At 34.4% G+C, this 14219-nt stretch overlaps 1 protein-coding gene across 1 annotated transcript in view; it reads right to left on the bottom strand.

The window, feature by feature from the left end:
- LOC113517327 (nuclear receptor-binding protein homolog) overlaps nt 1–8070 on the bottom strand; it is a 113851-nt gene extending 105781 nt beyond the window's left edge. The window contains exon 1 of the mRNA XM_031912549.2: nt 7592–8070. Coding sequence (XP_031768409.2) covers nt 7592–7717 — 126 coding nt within the window. The 5' untranslated portion in view covers nt 7718–8070. The remainder of the gene's footprint in view (nt 1–7591) is intronic.
- Nucleotides 8071–14219: the final 6149 nt, after the last annotated feature.

The following is a 14219-nucleotide window of genomic DNA, read 5'->3' as shown; positions in this document are numbered from 1 at the left end:
CATTGCTCAACGTACATTATATACATTTAAGATCTACATACCGACCTAATAAAAATTGACAGTCAGGCGGGGTGAACAAAATCTTGTCCAATTTAACAAAAAGACACAAGTCTGCGCGTTTATTTGTCGTATCTCCTCACTTTCAGCACTTCCCTTGAAATTATCTTCTGGAGGAGAAGGCTAAGATAGCTTCCAAAAGTTAGCTCAATAGGGTGAGACGATATTTCATGCCAGAACACCGCCTGAAATTATATAAAGCCCAAGTCAGGCCGCATATGGAATACTGTTCTCACCTGTGGGCAGGAGCGCCACAGTACCAACTCCTTCCGTTAAAATTATCGATAGTCAACGCCTTACTGTCCGAACCCACTGAAACTGCGCAGAGATGTTGCATCTCTGTGCATCTTCTACCGAATTTATCATGGGGAGTGTTCTGAGGAATTGTTCGGATTGATACCTGCTGCTGATTTTCACCACCGTACAACCCGCCACAAACTAAAGTTTCATCCCAATCATCTGAAATGCGTTTTTCACTTAATATTCAATTTTCCGAACCGATTAATGCCGCTGGTGTTGTGGGTGATCATGGGCGGCGGTAGTCATACCATCAGGTGGGCCGCATAAAAAAAAAAAAAAAAAAAAGAAAGAAATAAATAATGAACAGAAAACGACACTGTCGAATATAGAAAACAAAAAAAAAATACTAGATTTAAATATATATTTTAAAAAGGTGCATTCTGCACAATCAGTTTCGATAGAATTTAATGAAAACAAAAAAAAGTTCAATAGTAGTTAAAAAAAAAAAAAAATAGTCGGTTGAAAGTTTAAATTTCTTAGTAATATTATTTAAATATTTTTCCTGTGATAAGTATACGAAACATTCCAGGAAATTGTTCTGGTAAAAGTGGGCGTTTCACACCGCGTACAACTCAGATTTGGACGACGATGTCAATCGTCCAAATGTCTAATAACTATTAGAAAGAAAGAAAGAAATAATTTAATCAAAGAAGCATGCGACACACACAGTAGCACACAAAACAAGAACAAAATAATAATAATAAAAAAAAAACAGTATACAAATAGAAAGCGTCTACCGTTTTCTGCTCAATTAAAGTATAAATTTAAAAAAATATAAATAAATAAATAGTAGGATAACTCTTGAATTTAATATCGATATCAATCCGATCTATTGCCAAAAACAATTAGGAATTAGGTTAGAATTAGGATCGATATATAAATAGATAAATACATACATACATACATAGATACTCTTTATTGTTTCCTCCAAAAGATTACAATAGTAAACTTATTATAGATATAAACAATTACAAGAAATAATCACAATGAGAAAACAATGGGCGACCTTATCGCTAAGAGCGATCTCTTCCAGGCAACCTTTGGATGGAGAGGAGTAATTATAAACATACTTCATCATTAGTGGCTTAGCTCTCTTTTTCTATTGGGTCATTTGGACAAAATCTACTAATATTATAAATGTTTGGATGTTCGTATGTACTACTGGTAGGATATATTCTTACTTGGTATACTTTATACACACTGATTCAAAGCGCACAAAACTGTGGAAGACTGCAAATACTGTGCGCGCATTATTAAAAAGTTGGTGATTCATACTGCGATCCAAAGAGTCCCATTGTTAAACAGCACCTCAGCGACTCACACCTAAAATCGAGTGCACACTCTTGAACTGCCCGTGGTGCGGAACAGCTAAGTAGGTATTGCTGGGGGAAAGGGATTGATAGTAATGGGGTCTAATTGACCCATTGCTACCAATATACCCTATCAGGTTGACCTCCACGCGGATTCCTCTAGAAACCATCGTGGTTAATTCTAATGGAATTCGTCACGATGGGCTAACTGACCTACCTTTTCATCCTCACCGGTGCCCTGCCAGCGTATCCCGATAGCGCAGGCGGGGATTACCATTTTCATTATCACCCATTAAAAAAAAGTAGGTACACCTCTTCAAACGTTCTACAAATACCAAAAAAAAAAAAGAATATCTATGTTAGGAGACTGAAATTAGAGCTATATCACTTAAGACTGTGACAATCTGAGATACTAATGTTTTGAGCCATATGTTTGATTATAAACCAATTCGACGAAGTGCAGGTAAACGGTACAAATTGGACGTCACATGGGGCTTCACGACAAAACAAACAACGGAAGGGCCTCGAGGGTCAAAAACGCGCTTTAAACGAATCCCAATAAGATTCATTTCGTATAATCCGCCGATGAAACTGTACTAGTCCGTTACTCACCGCGAGATGACTATCAAACTCGGCTGGCACGAAATGAATTGTATTGCAATTAGCATAAAGTTGTTTTTAGGGATTAAAATGTATGTGTCATCCACATATTGATTTGTGTATGTATTTAGTTACCATTATTAATAAGTATTATTAAATTTGGATTGGCAAACAAGCTGATGATCCCTGTGAAGTAAAGTGGTAACCGAATATAAATTTGAATGAAATAATGGAGACCATTATACTGTGACACGCATGGTACTCCTTATACGTTACTTCTATCTAGCTGTTACATTGAAATTGGCTAAACAGATTTCAATGAAATTTGGTAAAGCCATAGCTTAAAGCTAATAATGATATAATTGTTAGTCTCATTGTCAGCCTTTGCTGTAAAAACTAATGACTTTCACTTGGCAGTATAATAAACTTATTGTAAGTGAGAGGCTGGACGTTTCTCAGAAGAGTTCCAAAACTTTCATTTCAAAGCTTAAATGAATGATGGTGGTGTAAAATTCTTGGGAATTGTGAGTAATAATATATTATTTTAATGACTATATTAATGTATTAACATTAATTCAGGTTGCGATCTTGATGTCTCATTCAACAACCTTAATCATCTTATGGGAGTTAAGCAGTCACCAATTTGTACACATTGTAATAAAATAGTAGACCTTTTACATTTTCTGGTAAAATGTGAACGGATTGCAACTATAAACAACAAATTCCTTTATATAATTTGCCTTTATACAATGGTAGCATCGCCGTGTGAATCCCAGCATAGAATAGGCCACCCCTTCCTTTCCCGTGGGTGTCGTAAGAAACGACTACGGGAGGGCGAGGGATGGGCAGCAGCGTCCCTCTTAAAATATTCCTAAAGTCTAACTTTGGCTGCCAAGCATATCAACTACTTGCAAAACCCCTCAAAGGGGAAACCTATCTTCAGCAGTGGACAGTTAAAAGCTGATATGACGATGAATGGTAGCATCAATGTAATCCATAGCCAATCAGGCAGTCGCAATGTCTAACGCCTACATCTATGAGTATATTTATACATTCAGACATTCCCTATGAGGCTGACATAGTCACTCAGTGTACTGAAATCTCAAAAAAAAAAAAAATTTAAATGACAAAATAATACATATTATGCACAGTAATGGTATTATACAATCATAATATTATTGAATTATTGTATCGTAAATTATCTATGAATGAATCATGAGCTGTAAAACTATTATCCATTATGTATTCAGTTCAGGGCTTTAGCAATTTCTGCATTATCCTGTTGATAATGATAAAATTCATTAACCACAAATTGGCTGTCTTTTATATATTTATATACTTATTTATATATTTAGTGTCTTTATATTAAAATTAGAAAAAAATTGTCCTTATTTAATTATATATAATTTTTTTGCAAAAGTCCTAACGTCTGATTAGAAAGATCTTCATTAACTTTTTTTTATATTCAATATTTTTAAAAGTTTTGTTACTCTCTGTTATTGTTGTTTACAGTACATGTTTATTAAAAATATAACATAAGATAGAGTACTAAAAAAAATTTATTTAAAAACCAAACTACTCTAGCGATTTTCATAATTTAAGATATGAGGCGAATTTGAAAGTGTATCCTTTCAGATAAACTAAGAATTTTTAAAGTTGGTTTATAACTAATGCAGTTATGAGGTCACAAATATATATATAAAAAAAAAAAACTAAATTGAGAAATCTTCCTCTATCTCCTCCTTTCTTAAAATCGGTAGAAAATAAGCAAGAAGTAACAATATGTAATTAAATATAAAAACTATTTCGATTTATCTATTTGTTTATTAATTGCTGTTTGTGAAACAAAAAAAAATTCCAAGAGTGTAACTAACTGTAGGTAGCTACTATTAAAAATAAATTATTACGTTAATAATAAATTTTTATTTTATAGTGTAATTATTACATTAGAAGGAATAGCTAATAAGAATGCTATTTGGCATGTTTCCTATTGGCGACTTCACATTCTTTTAACTAATTAAGTAATTAAGCAGAGTGCCTCTTTAAGTCCTTTTGGATCCTGTATAATGTTACTAACATATAATAGTTTAATATGAAGACATTTATAATATTGTATGCACCAGTTTCATATATTTAATATATTTTATCATAAAAGCAATCCGAAATCAATATTAACAAAAAAAATTGGTTTTATAAAATAATTCTACCTTAACCAAATTTATTTGTTTATTCATAAAAAAAAATACTATATTATAACAGCAATAATAATAATAATAATTTATTTGCTCGTAATGTGGTATAAAGGTCTTAAATGGTAACTGATCTACACATTTCGCCTTATCTAAAGGCATGCAAATTTTGTCTTAGCACATGTTAGTTAGTTACAAAAGCCAAATCAATGTTATAGTAGTGCTAACATATAAAATTATAATAAATATATTTAACCCAACTTCAGATATTTCTGAGTTGTTTATAATATCTTTGGCAGGCTACTATTAAAAATATCAATAAATGAAATAGAATTAAAAAAAATTGTTTTAAATCAATATGAGGATGCAACACATAAAATATACAGTTGAAATGAGAGCAAATTTTTTAAAATCAGTTTAATATTTTATAATGTAATTTAGTTACAAAGTAGGCATAACACCTTGGTCATTAAGAATGTCAATGTGTGAAGGGTATCATGGGTTATACAGAATACTCTGTTACATCCTATGGTACTGTATATATCTATAGGTGACATTTACCACTTTCCATCAGGTGAGCCATTCGCTTGTTTACCACTCTAATTTGTATAAATAAAAGAAAAATGTGTGTATTTGTGATATAGATAGATAGATACTCTTTATTGTTTCCTCCAAAAGATTACAATACTAAACTTATTATAAATATAAATAATTACAAGAAATAATCACAGTGAGAAAACAATGGGGACTTTCTCGCTAAGAGCGATCTCTTCTAGGCAACCTTTGGATGGAGAGGAGTAATTATAAACAATTTGGTAGGAGGCACGATGAAAAATTTTGTTAGTTCCAGATATAATGTAATATCTCAAGTTAGTCAATAATAAATTCTGCATTACAGATAGTCAGATGACAAAAATAAATATGTACTAATTATTTATTACTAGGAAAAATATAGCTTTTATATTTTTTACAAGTTATGATATAATTTTTTTTTTTACCCTTGCTGATACTAATTATAACACATGAACAAACACAAAGTAGAAATTTACCCTCACAATACCATCATATTAATGTTACAATGATCTTGTTTGTGAATTTACCGTAATCCATGTCTCAGTAGGTGCATGTCCTATTTGGGTGAATCACATCAGTTTATCACTGGTGTGCCTCATCAAGCTAATGTTAGATTTTTTTTATAGAACTTAGAATAGCAAACAAGCTGACGGCTCACCTGATGGAAAGTGGTAACCGTAGCCTATAGACATGAGCAGTACCATGGACATAATAGAGTATACGAGGTTTGTCCGGAAAGTACGTATAAAAGTTTTTTAAAAATTTTATTTTACAATTATTCAGGTAAATCAATTTTATCCCCTTCAAAGTACTCCCCCTGTGACATAATGCACTTGTGCCAACGCCGTTTCCACTGTGAGAAGGCTCCTTGAAAGTCCTCTGGTTGTAGGTTTCTCAGCTGCCCCGTCGTAGCTTTTTTTATCTTATTTATGTCCCCCAAATGCCGCCCCCGAAGTACCAATTTGGTTTTTGGGAACAAGAAGAAGTCACACGGGGCCAAATCCGGCGAATAGGGGGGTGTTCGGTCACCGTAATGGAATTTTTACTCAAAAACTCACGGACAACAAGAGAGGTGTGGGCAGGGGCATTGTCGTGGTGAAGAATCCAACGCCCCTCTCGCGCCAATTCTGGACGAACTCGTGCCACACGAGCTTTGAGGCGTCTGAGCACATCGACGTAGAATTTTCCATCAACTGTCTGGCCTGGAGGGACGAATTCTTGATGGACAATCCCCCGAACATCGAAAAAAACAATCAACATTGTCTTGACATTTGAGCGGGATTTTCTTGATTTTTTTGTTCGTGGTTCCCCGGATGTCTTCCACTCTTTGCTTTCACGGCCATTCTTGCCGAGTTTCGAGAGAAACTTGATTACGACGCGCTGCTCTTCAACGGAAGCGGGCTCCATGCCGACGGGGTTTCGTTAAGAGGTAACTTCACAGATGGCGTGACAAGCCAGTTCGCACCGCACGGCGGTCAGACCAGAACTGAAGCATTGTTAGGGACATAAGGAAGGGGTCCTGCGCTTACCTGGCCTCCCCACTCCTCTTTCTCGCATTCCAGAACACTTTTATACGAACTTTCCAGACAGACCTCGTACTGTTTCTCCCATGATACCTCCCCTGCGTATGATATGCATGACTTTTGGGCAATTTCACATTCACTAGAATGTTGCGTTCACAACAAAAGACTGCCTCTTGTTACAGTATATATTTATTTATTATAATTAATATATAGTATAATTAATACCTATTATCTGACATTACATTTATTATTATCCATTAAGGAGGATTTTGCAGTAGTTGCCACGCTTGGCAGGTGGATTGACAATCGCAGTTAGTCTTTAATGATGTTTAAGAGGGACGCTGCTGCCAATCCCTTAACCATTAAGTTCTTTTAGTTGCCCCTTACAATCTCTAGCATAGATTTGATTCTTTAAATTGTGAACTTGAACACAGTTGCACAAGTATATCTGCTTGTATATATTTTTTATTATACTTTTTGTTTATGTTATTAACTAGAAAATTAATAATTAATAAAAGTAACTGGTTAGTACAGTGTTACTTTGCAATAATATTAAAATTATGTACTGTATTTGCCATTTTTATTAATAAACACAAAATTTTAAAATATCAACATACAGTCGCTTTAAAAAAATATTTATTAAAAAAGCATTTTCTTGTAAGCTGTATGTTTATTTATTGTCATAATCCATGACAGCATGAGTAATTTTTTACATCTGTTGTATGTTTATTTTATATGTTTTGCACAAATAAATATCGTCATAGGGTAAATAGGAATAAACGTATTGAATACAGGATAAATTTCTCTCTATTGTTGACCTTTTTATTAATGTTCAGCATATGAAAATTTAGAATTATTATGCACAAAGGACAAAACGTCAAGAAAACATCAATTATATCCAATTTATAATGCTTATTGCGCCTCATTTGTAGTTATATTGTTTAACCTTGTGAATCAGCTCATGATTATCGTTGTTTTGTCCTAAATTCTTGGACAAGACACAGTATGCGTGGATATGGAAATACAATGTAGCACCTACCTCTTCTCGTCGCTTGAGCCACCGTCCACAAGGACTCTCCTCCAAAATTTCGCTCTCGTCTTCCGAGTCTTCGCCACTTTCTCTGGGCGATTTTCGCTCCTTGTCGATACTTCTGCCACCCGACATAACACCAATTATTGGACACCACTACAATAAACAGAACTACCGCACAGTTGTTTAATACCTCACAGACGTTTTCAATCAGAAAACACTGGGTATATTTTCAAAATACACTTTTTCTTGTAACCATAATATCCAAGGCTGAAACTCGAGACGTCACGAATGTTTCATCCAAGACCATTATTCGATGCACAGCACTTATTAAGACTTCAACACACTGAATGGTGAAGTTTAAAAATTTATCTACACGATACGAGAGCACACAGCGTCTCTAGTGAGCGTAGTCATTATAATTGAAATAAATTGTTCACCGGCGCAGATCTAGACGTATTTCTATTCCGACATAAATATAAAAACCATAGTCAACAATCACTTTTTTTTCTCGATATGATTCATAGACAAAAGACTGCGTTCACTAGAGGTTGATTATTTTTTTATTTGAAAATGATTAATAGCTTATTTTAAAATAAAAAAAAAGGAATGAAATAAATAAAAGTAAATTTTATAGATATTATATTTGTATATTAGAATCTTCTATTCCTTAGATAATTTATATGTATGCTTATAGCGCCATCTATGATAGAACTGATTCAACTTAGATTTTAATAGATATATTATTTATTACTGTTTGTTAAATTAAAATTATTGTACTACTCATGAAAAATATAATATAAAATAGTTTGTCATTAGTACTTGAGTAACATAATATATTTACTAGCTTTATTATTTTTGTAAATATTATTATATATAAAATAAAATAACTAATAGCGCCATCTGTACCAAGATACGGAAATTGTATTACAGTACTCGAATACAAATAGTCTTTTAAATAAAGTATAGATGGCTCTATTAGAAATAAAAAAAGATTTTTTTTCACTGGTGATCCGCCAGCGTATCCCGTTAGCGCAGGCGGGGTTACCATACCATTTTCACCCATAAAAAAAAAAAAAACAGGACAGTTTTTTGCTAGTAATATACCCAAAATTTTTAAAATGTTAATTCTTGCAGAATTAGTCGCGATGGGTTAACTGATTTGCTTTTATCTTCACCTGTAATCTTATATTGATACCCCACCAGCATATACCACAGCACAGGCGGGTTTACCATTACATAATTTTTTATTTTTTTTTATACAACTTAGAATGGCAAACAAACTGACGGGCCACCTGATAGAAAATGGTAACCGTCGCCTATAGACATGAGCAGTAGCATGGACATAACAGAGTATACTGTTTCGCCCATGATACCCCCATGCGTTGCCATTCCTGAGGGCTCAGGTGTTATTCCTCTGTACCCAGTAAATTCACGCCGTATCCCACCCTTCAAACCGAAACAGAGCCATGCAAACACAGCTGCTTCACGGTTGAAACACGAATGGGACAGAGGTACCCAAGCAATCGACTTTTGTACAAAGTCTCCATCTGGTAATTTTTATCCATATAAAAAGAAAATTACCTGCATTCCTCGACTATCGCTTTGTATTAATTTCTTCAAATTTTCCTTTTTTCCAGAGGCTTTAACAAACGAAGAATCATAGGTAAATAGTGTCTTAAACATGTAGCATGCCCTTTCTTTTTTTTTTTTCATCAAAGCAATGCCTTAATTAGATAAAGAAAAGCTAAGCAGCTGCAGGTACTGTTGCGAGGTATCAGTGTACATACACGAGTGTTTACGAGCTGGAACCTAGTTAGCTCGTACGTTACAGCTCCGCACAGACTAGACGTAATAAAACACACAAAAACTATTTATTTATTATTCGCGTATACATAAGAAAAGCAGTCGAGGAACGCAGGCTACTGTGTGGGCTTTAATAAGGTATGAATATGAATGGAAACAAGAATTGCAACGCATGGGGGGTTTCATGGGCGAAACGGTATACTCTGTTATGTTCATGGTACTGCTCATGTCTATAGGCGACGATTACCACTTACCATCAGATGGGCCGTCAGCTTGTTTGCCATTCTAAGTTGTATAAATATATATATATATATATATATATATATATATATATATTTGGCCATGTGATTCTAGCATATAATAGGCCACAACTTGCTTTCTCATGGGTGTCGTAAGAGGCAACTAAGGGAACTTAACGATCGAGGGACGAGCAACAGCGTCGCTTTTAAAACATGACCAAAACTTAAATGCAGTTGCCAACCCGCCTGCCAAGCCTGGCAACTACAGATGATGATAATGTGTTCTGACACGCATATGGTTGTGCGAGATTTGACAAAATTGCTTAAGTTCTTCGGCTTGTTACACGAAATTCGGACAGTTTGGAAATACTATATATAACTGGCTATTATTAATATATTTATTAGTACATATATGTGTACATGGCGGAGTTAATGCTAAAAGCATTCTCTCCCAGTCAACCATAGGGAAGTGTCAGAATACACGAATGCGGTACTAGTAATTATTGATATACATACATACTAAAATTACATATATAAACGAATAAATATATATGAACAATAAATATACTTATACATATATAACATACACTATATTATACACGAAATTGAGAATAATTTTAAGTACTTACTGCTCGGATAAAGTAAAAAAGTGAGCGTAAAGGTTTTTTTTTTGAAAGAAGGTTTAATCGGTAGTTTCTTAATGGCATCAGGAAGCGTGGTATATATATATATATATATATATATATATATATATATATATATATATATATATATATATATATATATATATATATATAGGAGTTCATCCAAAAGCCTGGAGAGAGTTAGTGGCACAGGCTACACAATATAAATACATCAGATATGAGGATACGTACAGAAGAAGACATAATTTTAGTTTTCCTGAAGTATTCGTAAGACACCTAAACCTTTCAGGCACTGTTACCTGTTCGTATCAAGGCATGTAGATGTAACTTTTTTTCATACAGTCTTGATCTTTTTATCTCTTTTTTTTCTCTTATCTTACTTTATTCCTTATGAGCATTTACACGATGATGGGATATCAGTGAGTCATGATAGGTTAGGATGAAAGCGGATCTGTCGATGGTTTTTTTTTATACAACTTAGAATGGCAAACAAGCTGACGGCCCACCTGATGGAAAGTGGTAACCGTCGCCTATACACATGAGCAGTACCATGGACATAACAGAGTATACTGTTTCGCCCCCCATGCGTTGCCATTCCTGAGGACTCAGGTGTTATTCCTCTGTACCCTGTAAATTCACGCCATATCTCACCCTTCAAACCGAAGTCTCTCTCTGGTAATTTGGTTCCCAGGCAGGTTCGCATGAAGGTAGATTTAATAGAGTATTGCTAGCAATAGGGTTGTTAATCCCAATTACTAACAACTCCTTACAACCTTGAAGTACAAAATTTCAACTCCACGGAAATCAGTAATGGTTTATAAGCCGTTCTACTTTGATTTTTCGCAGGCGAAACGTACCGAACGTAACGAGCTACGATGCCTTCTTTTTACGTCAAATTACGAACTTTATACAGCTATGTTGATGGAGTGTAACGTTAGGTGGAGCCATTATATGCCACGAGGAGGGATGAAGAATCACTCTGGAGGTCATTGACATTACATTCGTATATTTTCACTGCAATACGATCCTGCGTTTTTTCTTGGATGGTTCGAATAATTAATAGAATGTTATGACGAGAGAAAATAATGGCTATTGCAGTAAGTCGTAAGGTACAAAATGCTTTGCCCTGAACAAGGATAACCTATAAATATTGCAAAACTCATCTCCGTTAAATTCAAAATCGTGTATATTTTCATCTAAAAATAATTTAATATTTATAACAAATGACTTTATGTAAAAATTACGTATTCGTTGTGTATACATTATATTAATGTCTGTAAATGACCTGATGTTATTAAGTAGTTATTAAATAAGCAATTTGTACGTTTTTTTTGTGTGAAAATGGAGTAGTAATTCCGCCTACGCTATCAGTATACGCTGGCGGGACACCAGTGATAGACGATAGTTGAGGATGAAAGCAGGTCAGTTGACCCGTCGTGATGAATTCGACAAGAATTAACCACGATGCTTTCCAGGGGGAACCGCGTGGAGGTGACCTGATAGGGTATATTGCTAGCAATGGGGCTGTTAGAATACATTACTAACAATCCATTTTGCTCCACTAGTAGATATTAATGTTCAAGTATTGAACATAATAAGTTTGTATATTTTGTTCTGAAAGAGTAAACAGAGGGAGACTTTGTACAAAAGTCGTTTGTCTGGGCACCCAGTCCCATTCGTGTTTCTACCGTGAAGCGGTTGTGTTTGCATGGCTGTGTTTCGGTTTGAAGGGTAGAATATGGCATTGAATTTACAGGGTACAGAGGTATAACACCTGAGTCCTCAGGAATGGCAATGCATGGGGGTATCATGGACGAAACAGTATACTCTGTTATGTCCATGGTACTGCTCATAACTATATGCGACGGTTACCACTTTCCATCAGGTGGGCCGTCAGCTTGTTTGCCATTCTAAGTTGTATAAAAAAAATTAGCATGTGATATTTGATATAAAGAAATGGAAAAGTTAATTTCTGTGCCTGCAAATTATTATGTTCCAGGACGAAATATAAAAAATAACAGCTAATTAATTCTAAAACCTAATGAAGTATTATTTTATGGTAGTCAAAAGTCAAAAGTCGATTGCTTGGGTACCTCTGTCCCATTCGTGTTTCTACCGTGAAGCAGCTGTGTTCGCATGGCTGTGTTTCGGTTTGAAGGGTGAGATATGACGTGAATTTACTGGGTACAGAGGAATAACACCTGAATCCTCAGAAATGGCAACACATGGAGGGTATCATGGGCGAAACGGTATACTCTGTTATGTCTATGGTACTGCTCATGTCTATAGGCGACGGTTACCACTTTCCATCAGGTGGGCCGTCAGTTTGTTTTTCCATTCTAAGTTATATAAAAAAGAAAAACGTACCCGCATCTTTTTAATTAAATACAAAATTAATATAAAATTTAGACATCAATACGTTATCACAATAAAAATGTGTCTCAACTTGATAATCTATTCTCGTATTAATATCGGATTATCGCGACTGAATTTATTTCAACAAACAAAACGAATCATTCCTATGTCAATATTAGAACCTTTTTCCGTGGCTCGAACACTTAATTGGGCGGAAACGAACCTCTGCCCTCTGTTTACCCTGCGACGGGCAGCCATAAAATCACTAAGCCTGGAGGAAACCTTGGACTCTGACATAAAACGCAGGAACTTCACAGATGCCATGAAGACAAATGGAGGTATGCTAAAGTCACGCTCACAATGGTTTGAATTTATTATTGCTCCTGAAAAGGCTATTAATAAACTTAAGGTTAAGGAATGATGTGACACTGACAGGACGTTTTTGTTTGTCTGATTTTTTAAATAATATTAGAGAAATATAACTAATTCCACGATTATATATATATATATATATATATATATATATATATATATATATATATATATATATATATATATATATATATATATATATATATATATATATATTTGCATGAAAAAGTAACAATATATATATATCAAGCACAGTATTCAAGTTCTTTCGCTTATTAGACTATTAGTTTTAAACATATACAAGAGACGTAGCTAGCACGTCATAATTTTTAATAAATTTGTCAACTTTAAAAATCAAAGTAGTATCATATGCGAATAATCTATCCTGCATGGTTGCAAAAGCGAGATCATTAATGTAAACTAAAAATAGGAGGAGGGAAGCAATTGTTAGTAATAGGGAGGTTAGTCCCCATTGTTATCAATACACCCTATCAGGTCGACCTCCACGCGGTTCCCCCTGGAAGCCATCGTGACTAATTTATTGTTAAATTCGTCACGATGGGCTAACTGACCTGCCTTTTCACCTTCACCAATCATCCCTCACTGGTGCCCCTCCAATGTATACCGATAGCACAGACGGGGTTACCATTCCATTATCATCCAAAAAAAGAAACTAAAAATAGGAATGGCCCCAAAATAGACTCTTGAGGTATACCCACTGTACAAGCGACTCGTTAGATGTGACGTTATTTACTTTACCTTTTTGAAATCTGTTTGATAAATATGATTTGATTAAATTTAAAACATTTGCCTTAGAAACTTTGTCATTGTCAATTATAAACGAAACTATCCCTACAAGGAGATTCACTAAACTATCAAAAAATTATATTGCCCACAGATGTAGGATCCAGGCGAAAAGCGGTTAGAATTAATACCTTAACAAGGTTGAAGGATTGATGGCAATATGTCGGCGTTACGCTCAATAATAAAAAAATTCTCCGCGTTTCTCTGGCCGATAGCTGTCGCTTGTCATTCGAATAAATTACACTTTACGACCTTTGTCCAATTAACAGGACCTTTTTCCTTTAGACCGCCCATAAAATTTTAATGTTCAAATTAAATGTTTTAGAAATATTATTTAACAACAAGGCTTCCATTTTGGAGAAGATAATTAGCGATGCTCCATGAATTCTGTCTAATTGAAAAGTACAAATTAATATA

The sequence above is a fragment of the Galleria mellonella genome, unplaced genomic scaffold (assembly GCF_026898425.1).
Source record: "Galleria mellonella isolate WM207_F2 unplaced genomic scaffold, CSIRO_AGI_GalMel_v1 utg246, whole genome shotgun sequence".
In the NCBI taxonomy this organism is placed as follows: Eukaryota; Metazoa; Arthropoda; class Insecta; order Lepidoptera; family Pyralidae; genus Galleria; species Galleria mellonella.
Note: the sequence above shows the minus strand (reverse complement) of the source record. Positions and strands in the feature narration are given on the sequence as shown.